Source organism: Lipotes vexillifer, unplaced genomic scaffold, assembly GCF_000442215.2.
Source record: "Lipotes vexillifer unplaced genomic scaffold, Lipotes_vexillifer_v1.1 scaffold528, whole genome shotgun sequence".
NCBI lineage: Eukaryota > Metazoa > Chordata > Mammalia > Artiodactyla > Lipotidae > Lipotes > Lipotes vexillifer.
This window is the reverse complement of record NW_006794582.1, coordinates 1,337,615-1,355,813: the sequence shown is the minus strand read 5'-3', so window position 1 is coordinate 1,355,813 and position 18,199 is coordinate 1,337,615. Positions and strand designations below refer to the sequence as shown.

At 49.7% G+C, this 18,199-nt stretch overlaps 1 protein-coding gene across 1 annotated transcript in view; it reads right to left on the bottom strand.

Moving 5' to 3' along the window:
• The window catches only part of BRPF3 (bromodomain and PHD finger containing 3), a 29,305-nt gene that overhangs the window by 10,976 nt on the left and 130 nt on the right, over positions 1-18,199 (bottom strand). Inside the window, exons 2-9 of the mRNA XM_007467267.1 lie at positions 16,783-18,194; positions 13,282-13,438; positions 10,797-10,928; positions 8,332-8,460; positions 7,726-8,038; positions 6,682-6,984; positions 4,352-4,861; positions 1,342-1,435 (exon numbers count right to left, since the gene is read on the bottom strand). Coding sequence (XP_007467329.1) covers positions 1,342-1,435; positions 4,352-4,861; positions 6,682-6,984; positions 7,726-8,038; positions 8,332-8,460; positions 10,797-10,928; positions 13,282-13,438; positions 16,783-18,194 — 3,050 coding nt within the window. The remainder of the gene's footprint in view (positions 1-1,341; positions 1,436-4,351; positions 4,862-6,681; positions 6,985-7,725; positions 8,039-8,331; positions 8,461-10,796; positions 10,929-13,281; positions 13,439-16,782; positions 18,195-18,199) is intronic.

The following is an 18,199-nucleotide window of genomic DNA, read 5'->3' as shown; positions in this document are numbered from 1 at the left end:
AGAAACTGGTGGCTTTGGCATGTTCTGCAGAAACGCAAGCAGTCTGAACGGGCAGGCTAACCAGAGCCTGGCCTGGCTTGCTCCTTGCGGCTCACAGCTGAGAAGAGCACCCTTTGTGGAGGGAGGGGCCAAACACTTTCTACCTTTAGTCAAGGACTAAGAGGGGACAGTTTGATAACCCCACTCCTACCCCACCCCAGTGAACTGGGTTTCCAGGCGCCTTATCTTTGAAGGGAGTCAGGAACTCCAACCCAGGACCGGGCTAGAAGCATCCTGTATGATTTTGAAATCTCTGCCTCTTCTCTATGCCTGGTAACTGTGTTTTCCCATCCACTCCTCCTATATCTCTAGAGCTGCAACATGGAGGGAGACAGCTAGGACATTTCTGAGGCTTGGTGGGGAAGAAAATCTCTAAGGAGCCACTGAAAGCTGGGCCCTGCTACAGCGGGGGAGCAGTCCAGGCCCAAGGGGGCATCTGGGGGCCTCCAAGAGCCCAGCACCAGTGTAGAGTGAGAACCTAATAGAACCTACACCCAGCCTGCCTTTGAAGCACTTCAAACACAGACACATAGTATTTTGGTGCTGCCCTGGGACCTCTCCTCCCCTGCTCTGAACCCAGAATCCATCCAGTAGCCATGTGGAGGGACCATGAGGTCAGCCTTCAGGACAAGTCATTCTTCTTCTGTGGCACCGGAGGTCTCCCATTTCCAAGAGTCCCACACTCCCTGGTGTCTTGCAGAGCATACAACACAGAGCAGAGAGATTCAATAAACTCTTAGTTGTGGAAGAAAGTTGAAGGTTCTGGCCTCGGAAATCCTCCCTTCAGGTGAAAGAATGGGAAAAGAAACCCATCCCTTCCCAGCTCAAAGATGGTAGAAGAGCTGGGGCCTTTGTCAGACTAAAAGGCAATCCCAAATTTTCTATCTGCCCATTTCTTATTCCTACACCACTGCTATGATGCCCTGAAAGGCAAAGGGTGAAACCATGTCTATAACTGGGTTATCTAGATGGGCCAGGGAGTGGGTGGGGATTGGCTCAAATGTTAACTTCACTGGGCAATACAGAGGGTGTCACCACCCTCTGGAGCCAAATTCAGATCTACAAACCCCATAAAGCATCAGCACCACTCCTCCCCCCTAGTCAGATCAGGCCTGACAGTCAAGGGTCACAAAACGTTTCCTAGGAGCTACCAGAGTCACAGATGAGAGGCTTCAGGAAATAACATGGGTGCGGGAAGAAAAAAACTGAGATAAGCAGGAAGAGGTTCAATCTGCAGCTGAAAGGAAAATAAATGGAGAGGTGGCAGAGCTGCAAACATGGCTTTGGGACAAGTGTTCTTACCTGCAAGCTTCAAATGCCAGTCCACCACTGAGACCCAAACTACATTCTGAGTCAGACCCGCTTTCAGTGTGTTTTCCAAAGCCGTTGGTCACACCTGCCAAGGACACACAAAGTGAGCCTGAGTGTAGAAACCCCACTCCCCTGACACATGCTGCAGTGTGAGACAGCCACCTTGGGAGGGCTCAGCAAGGAGGGATGGAGAGGATGGCTGGTCCCTCCTCTTGGGAAATGGGTCTTGGGTGGTGGAGAGAACCTGATAAAGGTTTGGAGGAAATGTTGGCTAGGGCAGTGAACAGACACTGCATTTACCTTCCCATCCTTCTGGGTTTACTTGAAGGAAAATAGCCCATAGCTCATTCCAGTTACTGTTATTTGACTACAATGGGAAATACCAAGACTTCCTCACTCTGGCTTGTTCACAAGTCCCTGGATCTGCTTCTAATTTCAAGCCTCAATTATCAGGGAGTCTCCTCTGCCTCTTGGGAAGCCCACCCACCTTGCCTCTTCAGATAAACACTCACACACCCTATCCATCACACAGCTGGCAATAGCTAGCTTCATTCTTTTGGGATGGTGTCAGGGGAGGTTGGAGCCGGATAAGGACTCTGTCAACCACACCCTGAGATCTCTAGCAGAGCTAGTCAAAGTTGAGGAGGGGGGGTGGGGTGTTACTTTTCAGCAGATCTAAGGCAGACCAGACCTTCCTGGGATGATGGGGAGTCAGATTCCCTGGGTTCTAGACTGGGCTCTGAAATATGGGTCTATTTTCCTCTTTAAGCCTTGGCTTCTACTTTCGTGAAGTGAAGGTAATACCTTCTTACTTATGGAGGATGCTATTAAGTATGAATGAGGGAAGGTCTGTTTACAGCAGGGAGCCCTTCAGAAGCAAATGAAGACTGTCTGGTCATCCCAGGGACAAGACTCTCACCTGCCATGAAAGCTTCAACTCTCCTCTCTATCTATCCAATTCCCAGCCACCATCCAGAATCCCACAAGTCTGATAGCTGAGCCAAGAGCTCTAAGTCACATATACCTTAGCCAGAAAACTGTGAGGCAAGTCACACCTGTAAGAGCAGGTGTGTCTGAGCCAACATATCTGGACCCTAACCTGGCTCTGCCTCTAAAATCATGACCTCAATTTAAATCACCAAAGCCTACTGTGCCTCATCTATAAAGGATCAACACCTGCTTTTAAGAGACCCCACTAAAGTTGTGCAAAAATATTCCTGGGTACCAGGTAGCTGGGATGGTGGAGGAGAAACAGATTCTAGCCCCCAAGCAGCGGGCCCTCTCAGGTTGGATGAGCCTGATGTCTAGACCTATTTCCCAACAGCAGGATTTTTCATTTTTAGTGCTCAGTGCTGTTTGGCTGTGCCTGATATAACTGACAGGATGACAACAATAGCTGCTACCAACTACTGCTATATACCAAGTGCTTTATATAGGCTACTTCCAATCCTTACAGCCACACAAGGAAGGTGTCATTAGCCCCATATTAGAAATATGGTTTATTTATGTGCCCCAGGAGGTTATATTTATATGCCCCAGAGGTTAATTCATATGCCCCAGGATACACAGCTAGTAAGAAGATGGGATTTGAATTCAAGTCTGCCTCAAGCTCTTCACTCCATATAAACACTCTACTGCCCTAATACAGGGAAGCTTGGACCAGACAGGAAAAGAAGGTACTGCTGGAAACAAAGTATTAGGTAGGAATACAGAAAAGCAGAGAAAAGCATGTGCTGACCACACAGCACAAAGCCACCACATAACAGGACATGAGGAGCAAAAGCCAAGAGCAGGCCCCTCCCTGCCAAGTGAGCTGGCCTTCCATAGACCACCAAGACTAAACAACTCTGTCTGGTGACGAAGGCCCTGCATGTCCAGGTCCACCTTGCCCACAGCATTGGCTCCTGATGCCCCTCTTCACTTTGGAGAGGGAAGCCCCTCTCCAAACTGTCCCTCACAGGGACTCTGACCTTGTTTCTACACACCTGGGCCTGAGCCCTTTGTTCCTTTCTAGGCTGTCCTCATCCCCAGGGCCAGCTTAGGCACTGTCTACTCATGAAGCCTTCCCAACTCCCCCAGTTCCTATTCCCTGAACCTCTAGCAGTGCTGTCACCTGACACATAACCACAGACTGTCCAGCACTGGGATATCTCTGCACCTCAGGACACCATCTAGTCTCCCCACTGGACGGTAAACTCTCAGATTTGGACCTGAATCTGATTTACTGCTCCCCAGTGACCAGCTTGTGTTGGACATGCAGTAAGGACTCTTTAGTGACAAGCCCCTATTACTACTTCTGAGACCCCATCTCCTATGATCCCTTGGCTCACACTGCTGTGGCCACATAGGTTCCCTCACTGTTCCTCAGACATGCAAGCATGTTTCCACCCCCATGGCCTGTGCACTTGCTACTCCATCTTTTTGAAACGTCTTTTCCCCCGATACCCAAAGAGCTCACACCTTCAGCTCCTTCAGATCTTTACGCAGAAAGCCTCCCCTGGCCATCCTCTTTAATATCGCCTCAGCATCCCCTCTCCCCCCCTTCCCTGCTGGACTTTTCTCCACAGCTTCTAATATGAGATACAATTTACTTATTTGCTTTTAGTCTACCTCCCCTACAAGAGAGGAGACTTGTCTGTTTTATTTATTGATTTTTCCCCCTACACTTTAGTGCCTACAATAATGCCTGATATAAATATCTGATGAATAAATGAACTAAAATGAAAGTAGGAACCATTTTATCATATATAGCTTTATATGCTGCTCAGGGCCAAAGAGAGCCCCAGACACAAGCTGGCCCTCTCAAAACACTTGCTCAAAGCCCATTTCCCCAGGCCACTACTCATGTACCAGGCCCAACTGTGCGCTATGGAGCCCTCAGTGCTACTACTGGCATCCACAGGGGCCATTAGGGAGGCAGCTGACTGGGGAAGGTGCCAGCTGGCAAGGCAAAGCAGGAAAGCAGATGAGAAGTAGTGAGAGAAGTCACAGGCGAGGTCACCTGTCTCTTCCTCCTGCTGGGGGGACCTCTCCCCTTCGCTCTCACTACAGCTCCTGCTCCTCGGCCGCTTCCGGGAGTGCTGTTCATCCTCGATGCTGGTGGGAGACGCAGGAGAGCCCACTGCACCATGGTCCTCGCCGTTCTCCAGGGCCCTGTCTGGGCTCCTCTGTAGTTTAACCCCATTCTTGGCCTTCTTGAAGAGGACTGATGTGCGACGGCCCACGCCACTGAGTGGGGCGCCTGCGGGGGATGTATTGGGGGTCATGAGGGACACTCTATTAATGCCATTGTCACTGAGCAGGCGTTGCAAGGGCTCGCTCCCTAGCTGCAGAGGTGATTTTTCCAAAAGCTCATCTTCTTCCACTTTTCTTGGCTTTGGGAATCGGCTTGGAGGTTTGCTATCATTGATGGGTTTCAGAGTGGGGGGATCCGGAGGGGATTCTTGCTCAGACAAGGAAGGCGCAGGCCCAGTAGGCTCCAGGGTTGGTGGGGGAGGCATTTTGGAGTCATCTGTTAGAGAAAAAGAGAACCTGCTTGAACATTTTAGAAAAAGCCTGCCCCTACAAGCCAGATAATGACACGGATAACTAAGAACCAAGAGCATAGGCTATTAGAAGGTTTGAGACGCGTCTCAGGTCTAAGGTGAAGAGAAGGTAGGACTAAGTTGTGTCTACACTAGTAGTTCTAAACCCTGGCTATGTATTAGAGGTACTTAGTTTCTTAAAAATTCCAATGCTGAGGTCCCACCCCAGACAAAATGAAACCAAATAGCTAACGATGGATTTTTTTTTTTAAAGCTTACCAGGTGAGTTTGATGAAGTCAGGGTTATAAACCACTGCCCTACACCCAAGAAAGCCCAAAGCCCCCTGCTTAATCAATAATTAGCTAAGTCTCAGCCTCACAGATTAGGGGTCTACAACTCTCTTTAGACCCAGGTGTTTTCCCATCTGTCAATGTATTTTGTTTCATATCACAAGTGAAGCAAGAAGGACAAGCAGAAAGAAGCAGCTTACAGATATGAAAAAATGAGAGCAAGGAAGTTAAATCAGTGGTTCCCGAACATGTCTATTCAACCTCCACCTTAAAAAATGACACTTTCGGGGCTTCCCTGGTGGCGCAGTGGTTGAGAGTCCACCTGCCGATGCGGGGAACATGGGTTCGTGCCCCGGTCCAGGAGGATCCCACATACCGAGGAGCGGCTGGGCCCGTGAGCCATGGCCACTGAGCCTGCACGTCCGGAGCCTGTGCTCCGCAACGGGAGAGGCCACAGCAGTGAGAGGCCCGCGTACCAAAAAAAAAAAAAAAAAAAAAAAAAAAACAGAGCTCAGATTTCCCTAATCTGAATTTCTGGGAGATGAAGCCTAGAAATTTTTTGAAACTTCTAGAAGCTACTGCAGCCGGTCCACTGGGCATGACTCTGCACTGCCTTAGCCCAGGAGTGGGGATGGATATGAGTGGCATGCTGACTGCCACATGGGAAGCTGGGAAGGGTCACAATGGACACGAAGCCCTCTAATGATAAATCTGACCTCTCCGCCACATCCCCGCTCTCCCCCAACCTAAAATAAAATGGGCCATTCCCTGCAATTTGGCCCCTTTTCCCCTGGAGATAATTCCCAACCTTCTTGATTGTGGGGATGACAGGTCCCCCTGAGCTACAGGCTCAGATCCAAGGGCTAGTAAGAGGGAGACAATTCTGTCCCCAAAGAAGTGGAGAGGATGGAAAGCAACTCAGGTAAGGCACCTGGATCTCTGAGAACCACTTCCCCCAGCTGTCTTTTGCAGTTCTGGGCTTTTCTGCTTGGGATGGGCCTGTAGACTTGGTCAGCTGGGGTCAAAGTCATGAGCCCAGACCATCCTTAGGGTCTTTCTTTCTTTTCTGTTCCCCCACACCACAACCTAACCTGCTCTAAGAGCCTCTCTCTATGATGGTATAAGTTGAACTAATATTTAACTGGTATGTGCAATATGGCCATACCAGGTGCAAAATATTGAAATACTTCTTTACAAGTTAGTAAACAGCTACTGGGCCCCAGCTGAACCCATTCACAATCCAACAACTAAATATCTGCATCAGAGGCCCTCAGGAGCCCCCTCCAATATAACAGCCAACATCTACTCTGACGGATGAATTTTGGTCTCTACGTGTTGTTAAATATTTTGAGTATCATCCCTGGGTATGCATGAAAGTGTGACCCCTCCCAGGGCTTTTGCTTGCCCACGAGGGTCACACCTAGAGTTGGGGAAGGATGTTCCCACTACAGGATTTCAGCTTAACCCTCCCTTACCCTGGCCCGCAGCCCCCGGCCTGCCCGTGACTGTCTCTCACCTCTGTCCCCATCGTCTTCTGGCTCCTCCTGTGGGGCCTGCTCCAGCACAGCCACATCCCCCCGGGGCCCTGCTGGCAGCTCCCCATTGGACACAGTCTTGTTTAGCGATGCCAGCTGCGGTGGGGGCGGCTGCGCCAGCTTCTGCCGAAGGGCATTGATCTCCCGGCGTAGCAGGCGGACACGGCGGGTCCGGGCCCCACTGGACCGCATGGCACTCACCAGGTCCAGTTTTTCCAGCAGCTCCTTCAGCTGCACCTCTGGGGACAAGTGGGCCCGGTTCTCTGGGATGAGGATGTTGTCCACTGCCAGGGAGAAGGGAGGACAGAAGAAGGGGCTGAAGGACCTGACCAGCCCAGGGCAAAGGGAAGGGCAGGGGCCAATTCCTTCGGATGCAAAATATTCTCCTGGAGTGCCTGGGCCAGTGGCTTCCAGCAGCGTCACTGTGGGGCCTTGGCCCTGACAACACTGCTCCCAGGAGAGCAGCCACAGGGACAAGGTCAGAATCTGGGAAACACCTGCAGGAAGCAGTTCACAGTCACGATTATGGGCTCCGTGGAGCAGGCACGAGGCAGCTTGGCAATCCCCCGGCCTGAGTGACTGTTTGGCTGCGGCCATCAAGAAGCAGAGAGCAGGGGCAGGCAGAGTAGGGAATTACGGAGGCAATTCCATTTTTCTGATGCTCTACCTGCACTCTTCTGAATGGGCCAGACATACACCAGCACTGCACCCCTGCTGCCCATGCTCCAACGCCACACAGAGGGAGTCCAGGAAAGAAAGACCCTTGGTGAATCTTTAGCGTTTCAGACAGACAGCTAGTACCTGATTCCCCTTATCCTACTATTCAAGAAGTGCTCAGGGAATTAACTTTAACCCTCGGAACTATTCCAGCCACAAGCACATGTACCCCAGCCTGTGCCTATCCCCAGCTTTGCTCCTGGAGTCCACCCTATAGCCCCAAGGCCCATCCTGATCCCTGGCTCTCTGGGCTCTATCCCTGCGCCTCCTCCTGGCCCCTCTCCTCCCTGCCCGTCCAGGCTTCTCACCGTCTTCCCAGGAGAAGCGGTAAAAGTCCTCCAATTTGGGTGACTCGGGCAGGTGGGTGCCCCTCTCGGGGTCATAGCCGATGTTCTCTGCCTGCCGCCGGGCGTGCCGCAGGATGGCCCCTCCCAGGTCCCGCAGGCGGACAGCTGCTCGGTGGAAAATTGTGTCTTTAGCATTATACTTCATGCAGTTGGTAACTATAAGGTTAAAGTCCTCCTCAAACTCCTCCAAGGTGCCGTACAGGTGGGACTCCAGCTTCCGCCTCATAGTAGAAAAATCCATTGGCTTGGATATGAATTCCAGGTAATCTGGAACCTAAACATATAAAACCTGTACAATTACAACAACCATTTACTAGCCAAACAGGCGCACCCTTCAGCGGCACTCTTGCCACCCCATTTTCTGGCTTGGCCATGCCAGGATCACTCACAGCCCCAGGGCCCTGGCTCACCTTGGCCTGCTGAGCCCTCACCATGGGCAAGTCTACTAGCCTTGCCAGACACCCCCAGGTTTTGTACACCCTGAGGCCCAACCCCTTCCTAGCCTACTCAGACCCTATTTCCATTTCAGGCAGGGCTCACTGCTCAGGAAGTAGGGGGGGAACGTGCCTCACTCAGGTTGACAGGCTCGGCAAAGATGTGTGCAGGATCCTTCTCCTGCAGCAAGTCCAGTGTTGTCCTCAGCAGAACATTGAACGGCATAAGCTCCAGTTCCATGGCGGCCTGCTGGACCTTGACCTGTGGGGGAGGTGGGGAGAAATCAGGACACCCTGCAAAGAGGCACCGAACTTTTGCTTGATAACTTGACTTTCTCCAGTTGTGTAAAACAAATTTTCACAAGATATTAAGCTGATCACTATTTGAGGAGTTATCACTGAACTTTTAGCCTAGAAATAATGATACCAACAGCTGCCACTCTGTGAACATTTCCTATGCATTCAGCGCTATATCAAAACTTATAGTAATAATAGTTAATACCTTTATAGTCCTTACTAAGTGCCAAGTAATGTTCAAAATAGGTACAAATGAGGTATTTTACAAAGAGGAAACTGAGGCACGGAAGGACTAAGTAAGTGACTGGCCCAAGGTCACACAGCTAATAAGGGACAGATTGGGATTCACAGTGTGTGCTTTTGACTACTATGCCACACTGCCTTTCTACTTATATTACCTCAGTTAATCATCACAATAACCTCAAAGGAGAAACTGTAATTATCTCCATTTTACAAATATGGAATCTGAGGTTTGAAAAGAGTATGATGAGGAGTTACTAACCCGAGGTCACCTGGCTAGAAAAAAACAGAGACGGGACTTATACCTAGGTATGACTTAGTCCAAGAGGCACACTGATGATATAAAATGTCCCTTGGGCCAGAATTCCCACCTAATTGGCCCTTGGACCACCTAGGTCAGCCTAGGGTGACCAGGGCCTCGAGGCTCACCCCCTTGGGCGGCAAGTAGCCTGACATATTTGCAGCAGTGTGCTATACAAATGTTATTTTCCATGTGTGCCCTAATGTAAAAAGGTTGGGAAGCCGTGTATTAGACTAGAAGTTCCTGACTCTTGGCTATATCAAAACAAATGCCTGCCTGCACCCCCTCTCTGCTTCCTTTTCCCTTACATTTCTCTGGACCAGAAATGAGAAGAGAAGCTCAGCTGTGGGGCCAGGCCTGGGACGGCACAGACAGTTTGAATCCATAGACAAGGTCCTGAGATGTCCTCCATGCCCACCTGTGCTAAGTAGGGCAAGAGCTGCCCAGTCTCAGTGGTGGAAACTCGGGCTACAGGACCGTGAGAGAAGGGCTTGTGCTGGGGCTGAACAGTGAAGCAGAGTTCGGAGAAAGAAAGAAAGAACATCTTTAACCCAGGCCTCTGAAGCATGAGAGTAACAGCTGCTATTCCTGGACCAGAGAGAACAGTTTTGGCATTCAATTAATAGTTTTTGCTCACTGTCATGTGCAGAGTGCTGCCGTAGACACTTCAGGGAGGCAAAGAGTATCAATAATGATGATGATGATAGCAGCTGACACTTCTATAGCCTTATTATGTGCCAGGCACTGTTCTAAGCTCTTTATATACACTAAGTCATCTAATCCTCACAACCTTATGAGATGGGTTCTATTATTACCCCCATTTTATAGTCAAGGAAACTCGAGGTATAAGGAGATTAAGCAACTTAATGTCATACAAGTAGTAAGTGGCAGAGCCAGGATATAAATGCAGGCTGTCTGAATAAAGATGCAGATGTAGAGAATGGACTTGAGGACGGGAGGGGGAAGGGCAAGCTGGGACGAAGTGAGAGAGTGGCATGTACTTCTATACACTACCAAATGGAAAATAGATAGCTAGTGGGAAGCAGCCGCATAGCACAGGGAGATCAGTTCGGTGCTTTTGACCACCTGGTGGGGTGGGATAGGGAGGGTGGGAGGGAGAAGCAAGAGGGAGGGGATATGGGGATATAGGTATACATATAGCTGATTCACTTCATTGTACAGCAGAAACGAACACAACATTGTAAAGCAATTATACTCCAATAAAGATGTTAAAAAAAAAAAAACACGCAAGCTGCCTGATGCCACAGCTCATATTCCTAATTCCTAGGCTACACTACCTACCTCAACATTCTCCATGCTCAGAGGCTTAGAATCTCTTTGAACAGAGGTTGGAAAATTTAAATGATTCAAGACTATAAGTGTTTAAAGGCCAAGTGAGAAACCCCAGAAACTCCCAGGTCAAAGGTGATACCCATAAGAATGGCTTGAGAAGCTCTCCAAAACATAAGGCCAGGCTCCCCCCGCCCCCCACCCCCAGATATCCTGAATGAGAAACTCCAGGGATGGGCCCAGGCATAGGATATTAAGCTTATGCCTGAGGCCACCAGGAGCTAAACTCCGTAAGTTCGAAGCCATCAGCAGCACCACACACAACGCAGAGTAGGCAGGCCTTGGAGCCCATAGTGCTGGGCAGGAAGGTAAGAAAGCTGACATCAGGCAGGGGCTCCTGGGTCTCCTGAAGCCACACTGACAGTAGGAGAAAAAGATCTTGAACAAGAGCCCTGGGGGCTCCTCCTCACCTGCTCCCGCTTGAGCTTTTCTCTTTTCCGAATCAGCTCAATCAGCAGCCGTGCCCGCTCCAAGTCGTGCCGGAGCTTCTGCCAGTATTTCAGCTCTTCCTTCACTGCATTTGTCTTCTCATCCTGCTCCCGCTGCAGGAGGGAAGGGAAAGGATAGGAGCTGTGGGCCTCCTTCCTGCCCAAAGTCCTCTCCCTGCTCAAGCCTCTGGGGCCTCAGCAGGTAAGAGCCCCATCCCCTTCCTGGACCCATGGTCCCGGAGAGCCCTTCCACCCCCTCTGCAACCTTTCCTCCAGTGCTTCCCCAGCCTTATAACAATGTTTCTTCACTATAGCACAATAACCATTGCTGGGGTGAGAGCTGGGACTGCTTCTCCCTACCCCCAGGGACACCAGAGAGCAGCTGTGCATCCTCAGGGCTGGAAAGAATTTCAGAAGGAAACTAATAGACACCTCAGGGTGGAAAGAATTTCACCCTAGAGCTTCGACTTGGCCAGAAAACAAAGCGAAGTTTTTACTACGAGCTTGTGCTTACTGACTTAAACATACTTTAAAACCACCACCACCACCACCAAAAACGTGATTCCTGCCCTAAAAGTGGTTACAGTGTAGTTGAGGGAAGAAAGAGGCCCAGGGTTTGATACGCAAGGGCACAGCAGCATAAAGACAACAAAAACTGATTGGATAAACTGAATATAAAATGCTAAGAGGACATAAAATAGAGAAGATCTCAGTGGATTGGGGTTAGGTCAGGGATTCCTGGGGCGAGCAATCGTACTAGGCTTTCACATGTAATGATGCATGTGGATGAAGAAAGCAGTAAGAAAGGCCTCTTTTGGAACCAAAGGGACCACAAAGCAGAAGTATGAAGGCAGAATTAGTGATTCTTTGCTTGTTGAGAAAAACGGGCTGGCCAGAGCAGAGAAACTGGAGAACCACAAAAGCCAAGGAAGACCCAGGATCCAGCTGGCAAGAAGCTTCAAATGCCAGGCAAAAAAGCCTGGACGTGGCCTGCCTGGAGAGGGGGAATTTATTCCGGAAAAGGAAATGACAGGATGGAAAATGGTTAAGTGTGTAAGACAGTACCAGGTGTAAAGCAAAGAAAGAATTAGAGGCTGGAGACCACCTAGAAAGCTACTGCTTAAATTAAGGGGGCATGGGTGAGCAGGGTAGCTGTGGAATGGAGATAAAGGGCCATATACTGATAAATCCCCCAAAACAGATCAGGGGATGATTAACTGCAGCTCCTTATGGAGGAAAGAGCCAAAAGTAACACCAAGGTGGGCAACATCTGAGGTCAGGAGGAAGAAGCTTCCATAACAGTAATGGGGAAATACATTTACGGAGATGAAGGAAGATAATGAATTCAGTTTCCAATATCTGAGTTCAGGAAATAACATCTACACAGACATCTATAGTTCCTCTGACCCAGAGGGACTGAGGGCAGAAAAAAGGGAGGGGACAAGACAAGAAACCTGGAGCTACTACTACACAGTTATTGACAACTACGAGAGTGGACAAGCTCTCCAAGCCAACAGGGAGGCAACAGAGCCCCTGGGAGTGTTACCATTAAGGGGTAAGAATTAGGATCAGCACAGGGTACAGTCAGTGGGGTAGAGGGGGTGGGAAATGGTGTCACAGAGAAGCTGTAAGACAAAGTGATCGTGGTGTCAAATGCAGTCCAACAGTCTATAAGGTGAGAATCTGAGGAAAGACTTGCTGGGCTGGAAGGGGTCACTGATGTTCTAGAAGAAGCTACAGGGGAGCAAGCAGACCATTTCAAGGAGAGATTGGATATACACTTCCCCTTCAGGACTTCAGTTACAAAAGGCAAAAGTAAAATCAGACAGAACAGGGGGCACCAGAGTCATGGGAAGGCTTGCCTTGTCTCTGGAGTAATGGTGTGGGAATATTTAAAGGCAGAAGTAATGGAACAAGTGAAGAGGCAGAGAGAACTAAATATGTTGCTTAAAAGTCTCTCAGGAGGCCTCCACCATCTCGGAAAACACTAAACATGCAGCAACTCCAGTTGCTAATGTCTAAAAGATCACCCCAACTGGGCAGGCTGTGTGCTACAACCTAGATGGTTAGTGTACTTTTTATGGTACATTTTTAGGCAGATGGCAGTATAGTGTCTTAAGGAAAGTATGCCTTCCTAACTTATACAACATGGTCACCTGACTCTCACTCAGCCCACTTCTTCCTTTCTACCATATCTAAAGGGTTTTCCCCATGTTGAGGGAAAGCTGGGCTTGCTTTCCACTATCCCCTAGAATTTGCTCCAAGCCAAGCCTCTCTCATCTAGAAGGGCTGCTGTCTGGTCTGAAGAGCTCTACAGTCCTGGAGGTCACTCCTCGGATGGACCACCTAGAGAGGTGATGGCTACAGGCAAAGGCCCCGCAGAGGGCTCAGGGAGAGTTGCCCCAACCATCTCTCCTTCGTCACTCTCCACCTCCCTCCACTGCCCTCAAATAACTACTTCACCTACCTGCTCAGCATTCCTTTGGGACTGCAGGTGGGAGTGCAGGCGCCGTATGAGGGGGACACCGTTCCGTGCCTGCCGCTTCAACAGCCAGTAGTTGTGAAGCCGCTGCATGAACTGGTTTTTCCTCTGAAAGGAGAGACCACTACAGATCTTGTTCAACCTTGAGTAGAGGCAGAGGGAAGTGAAAAACAGGGTCAGTGGGCAGCCCAGATTACAGCCTCCTATTCAGACCCCCTGGTTCATTTCTGAACATTATAGAGGAAGACAGAATAAAGTAGCCAAAGCCTCACCTCAGAGAAAGCCTTGAAAAGGATAGCAAAGTTAAGCAGCTCAGATTCAGCATGGGATATTTCACTTGATTTTCCACCTCCTGCCTTGCAGTCCTGATCCTCCAAAAGAACCCTCTCCCAGGAACCCTGACCCTATAGTCCTGGACTCCTGAGACACAGGTCTGTGCCCCAACACCCCCACTCTTCTCTTGATAAAGGCAGCAAAAGAGAACAGGAACTTGCATAAGCTGTGGGCAAAGCGGTCACTATTTCCTGCCCCCTGTAGTTAAGGGTCCCACCAGACCAGGGAGTAGTCCACAGCCAAGCTGGAAGGAAAATTAGTAGGAATACAGCAGGCTACTGCCTTCTGAACCCAAATACAACCCTTTGGAGTTGTCTGACCTCTGGTTTTTCATTAAAAATCTCAGTAGCCTAAAAATGTCTAACTTTGAACCAAATGAAAAAAAAAAATGGATCTAAAGATGTAAGAGGATGGAGAATCTGAAAAGTCAGCTGGCTAGACAAAGAAAGATAAGTACTGTATGATAACGCTTATATGTGGAATCTAAAAAAGACAACAGGGGAATTCCCTGGCGGTCCAGTGGTTAGGACTCGGTGCTTTCACTGCGAGGGCCCAGGTTCAACCCCTGGTCAGGGAACTAAGATCCCACAAGCCGTGCGGCGTGGCCAAAATAAATAAATAAATAAATAATACAACAAGCTAGTGAATAAAACATAAAAGAAGCAGACTCATAGATATAGAGAACAAACGAGTGGTTACCAGTGTGTGGCAGGGGGGCGGGGGGCAACACAGGGCTGGGGGAGTGGGAGGTACAAACTATTGGGTGTAAGATAGGCTCAAGGATGTATTGTACAACACAGGGAATATAGCCAGTATTTTGTAATAACTGCAAATAGAAAGCAAGCTTTAAAAATTGTATGAAAATTTAAAAAAATTTTTAATTTAGCTGGCTAAACTGCACCAAAAGAGAAGTCTGGAGGTCAGTGTTCAAGCCAATAACACGTGGCGGGGGAGGAGTGGGAAGGGAATTAATGAGCTCCCACAGTCTCTACCATAATGCCCAAACTTCAACGTGGGTCACATTATTCCCATGTTACAAAAGATGGAAAGGCAGCTTAGGATCATTGTCAAAGTCACTAACGCTGCTAAAAAATGGTGAAGCTGGGCAGGATTTGAACTCATTATCTCTCTGCTACAACATCTGTGTTCTGAAATGGTTAAGCAAGGCCTCAGTGCTCCTGTGGCGTTTCCTCTGCTTCTTCTCTTCCTCTTACTCCACTGAAAGGAAGACAATTGTGGCTAAACAAGAAGGTGGAATCTAAGAAGGATGTTCACGTTGGGCTAGACATTGCTCACCCAGGCCTTGTGCCTTTCCATGGTCAGACATTCCTGCCTCAAAGCCAAGCTTACAAAATCAAGGCCTAGGCCTTTCCCCAAAGGACAGATCCCCCACCAACACCCATGCCAAGCACACCTGCCCAGATGCAGGCAGCCCCCTCCCTCTACAACCTCTTGGCCATGGAGGGTCCCAACGGCATTTGTGCAGGTGGGGAAAAGAATAATAATAAAACAGCAGTAGCAGCAGCAGCCATCATTTATTGAGCGCTTACTATTTGCCAGGCACTGTTGCTTTACTTGTATTATCTCATCTACTTCTCCCAACAACCCTATGAGGTAGTTTCACTTACAAATAAATAAACTGAGGCTGAAAGAAGTTAAGTGACTTGCCAAAGATCACACAGGTAGTTAGTGACAGAAGCAAGATTCAAACACAGGTCTGTCTGGTTCTTAGCCAGCATGCTGTGCTGGCCCCTGCAAGAGACCACCTACAAGAGCAGACCTGACAACCAAAAAGTCTAGCCCCAGGGCATAACCACCCTACAGATGGAGACTAAGCATGGACTCACTCACCTAAGGGAGGAGGGGAGCCTAGAACAGCTCTGTGACTAGAAGGCCCATTTCCAGTTGACTGAATCTAACTCCAGCCATGGCTCACAAGAGCCTCTCCCTCTGGATCTTGTCAGCTCTTGTGTCTTCCTTCCAGACCAACAAGTCTGGTTGCCTATTTCCCTCATACAACTCACTCCCCACTGCCCTCCAGTACTCCTTTCTCCCTATCCCTTACACCAAGAGAGACAGACAGCAGGAACAGAACCTAGAGGCATCACAAGCGCCAGCTTGTCCAGGGTCTGTCGCTTTACCCCTGGTTCCTTCCAGCCCTTAGAACAGGACTTGGCATATAGTAAGTGCTCAATAAACATCTCATTGAATGAATAATGGAGTGAACAACTTTACCTCCCGTGGCCGCAGTTTCTTCATCTGGGGGTGTGGGAGAAGGTGCAAGGACTATGTTAGATGAATAATCTCCAAGATTCCTTCCTGCTCTAACACTGTAGTCTTTTTAGTGAACATCACCAATGAGATGGGCCTCCGCTGGAAAATCTTCCCTGTCTCTTGCTTGTCTGCCAAGCTCCCAACCCTCCAACAGCGCCAGCTACCTCTCTGATGGTTTAAAACAGGCACAATGGTTTCTCTACAGACTCGGTGGGGGCCAAGGCGGCTTAGTTACACAGCAGAGCTGAGTGATCTTCTTTCCTCTAAATCTAAAAGCTTCTCAGGAGGAGACATAGCATATCTTCCCCACATGACCACCCCCTTACACAAAGTCCCCATCATTCCCAGGACAGAGCTTTCTGGACAGCAGGTACCTATACTGACCCCTTGAAACAGTGGTTCTCAATTGGAAGTAGTTCTAGCCCCATAAGGTTACTAGAAACATAAGTAGGGAGCATCTGAGGTTGTCACAAAGACCAGGCAATGAGGGAGGGGATGCAAATGGCACTTACAGACGAAGACCAGGGATGCTAAACATCAAGAAATGTACGGGACAGCTCTAATAATGAATTACCTCCTGTCCAAAATGCCACTTGTGCCCTGCTGAAAAATATTACCTTAGACATCCTGTCACCTGGGTTTCTAAGCAACTTAAGTGTCTGTCTCACCTTGAATCAAAGGAAATACATTGCTTTGAAGGGCACAATCAAAACCACAAACCAGTCCAGGTGAGCCCAGGGTCTAAAGGAGAAGTCTAAATTTGAGAGCACAGAAGAGAAGAGGTATTCACCAACCTTGGGGAAAGAAGCCTGGCTCAGGGCCAACACAAGCCCGAGAAGAAATCATGAGTCCCTAGGGAGCCCTCCTGGGCAGGCTCACCTGTAAGAGGGTATCTGTGGGACAGTGACCATGGGGACAGTGGAGGGTGTGTCTCGGCCCACTTCCTCTGGCTCCTTCTTGATCCTTTGCTTCAAAGTCATCTTGTTCTTCTTGGACACTCCCTTGAGGGGGCCACCTACCCCACCTTGGCCTTCATCTTCCTCCTCCTCTTCTACCTCTTCCTTCTCTTCCTCCACCCCACAGCCCTCCTTCAGCCCTTCTTCGTCCCCAGCCTCACTGAGACTTCCTGGGGAGTCGCCCTTCCTCCTAGCAGTGGCAGCACCTGGCGGTGAGTGGGCCTCACAGTAGGCGGTCTTGCGCACTGTGAAGATGGTGCCATTGAGGCTGGTCTCACGCATAGGCTCAATCTTCATGAAGAGCCCAGCCCGCTGTGCACACGTCACATGGAAGGCCGTGTAGCAGTTCACCTTATGGCACTGGATGGCTGCACCCAGCCCCTTCTGCTTGCAGATATAGCAGGTTAGTTTCCAGCGGGCAGGTGGGATGTTGTCGATGCCCTCAATAGGCTCCAGGAACACGGTGTTAGCAAAGCAGACTTCAGGGATCCAGATGGCACACACCACGTGGGCCCAGTGCCCATCGCTGGTCTGTTTGAAGGCGCCACCCTTGTTGGGGCAGAGAACGCAATCCACAGGCCGGGAGGGAGACTGTAGGCAGCAGCGGCATAGCCACTGGCCCTCGGGGATGTAAGGGACGCCATAGCACTCCTGGTGTACAGCCAGGTTGCAGATGTCACAGAAGAGAATGACGTTGCTGTTGTGGCATTCGTCATCCAGGCATACGCAGCAGAAAGCATCTTCGTCAATGAGTGACTGTTGGGCCCCACTGCTTCGACTCTCCAAGTATGACTCCTTCTCAAGACGGTCCACCAGCAGCTCAAAGGTATCTGCCGACACCAAACTGTGACCATCTACTCGCCGCTTCTCATTTACCATGTCCAGCCAGGCAAGGTCCTCCTCATCCATGTCGTACTCTACTTCTGCATCCAGGTCTTCAGGTGGCTTCTCAATGTAGCGGTAGTAGGCAGCAGGCAGCGGGGGTGCTTCTGGTTGACTGCCTGAGTCCACCATGCGGAAGCTGGGTTGTGGGAGGTGGAAGGAAGTGCCGGATGCATGCTTGGAGCAGGACTCCTTCTTCTTGCCCTTGGATGAGGGTTTTTTGGACTTGACAGGGAACTGAGGCTGCTCACTGTTTTCCTTGTTACTATTGCATTCGGTGATATCCTGGGCGGTCAACTCATCCTCTGTGATGATCTTGAGCGGGTCATAGATGCTAATACGATGCAGACGTCCATCAATGTCCACCTCGACGATCCGTTGGGCCTGGGCATATGTCAGGGTCTCCCGAGTGGGTGAGCACTTCAGACTATAGGGGGATGGGGAGCGCCGGCCCTCGG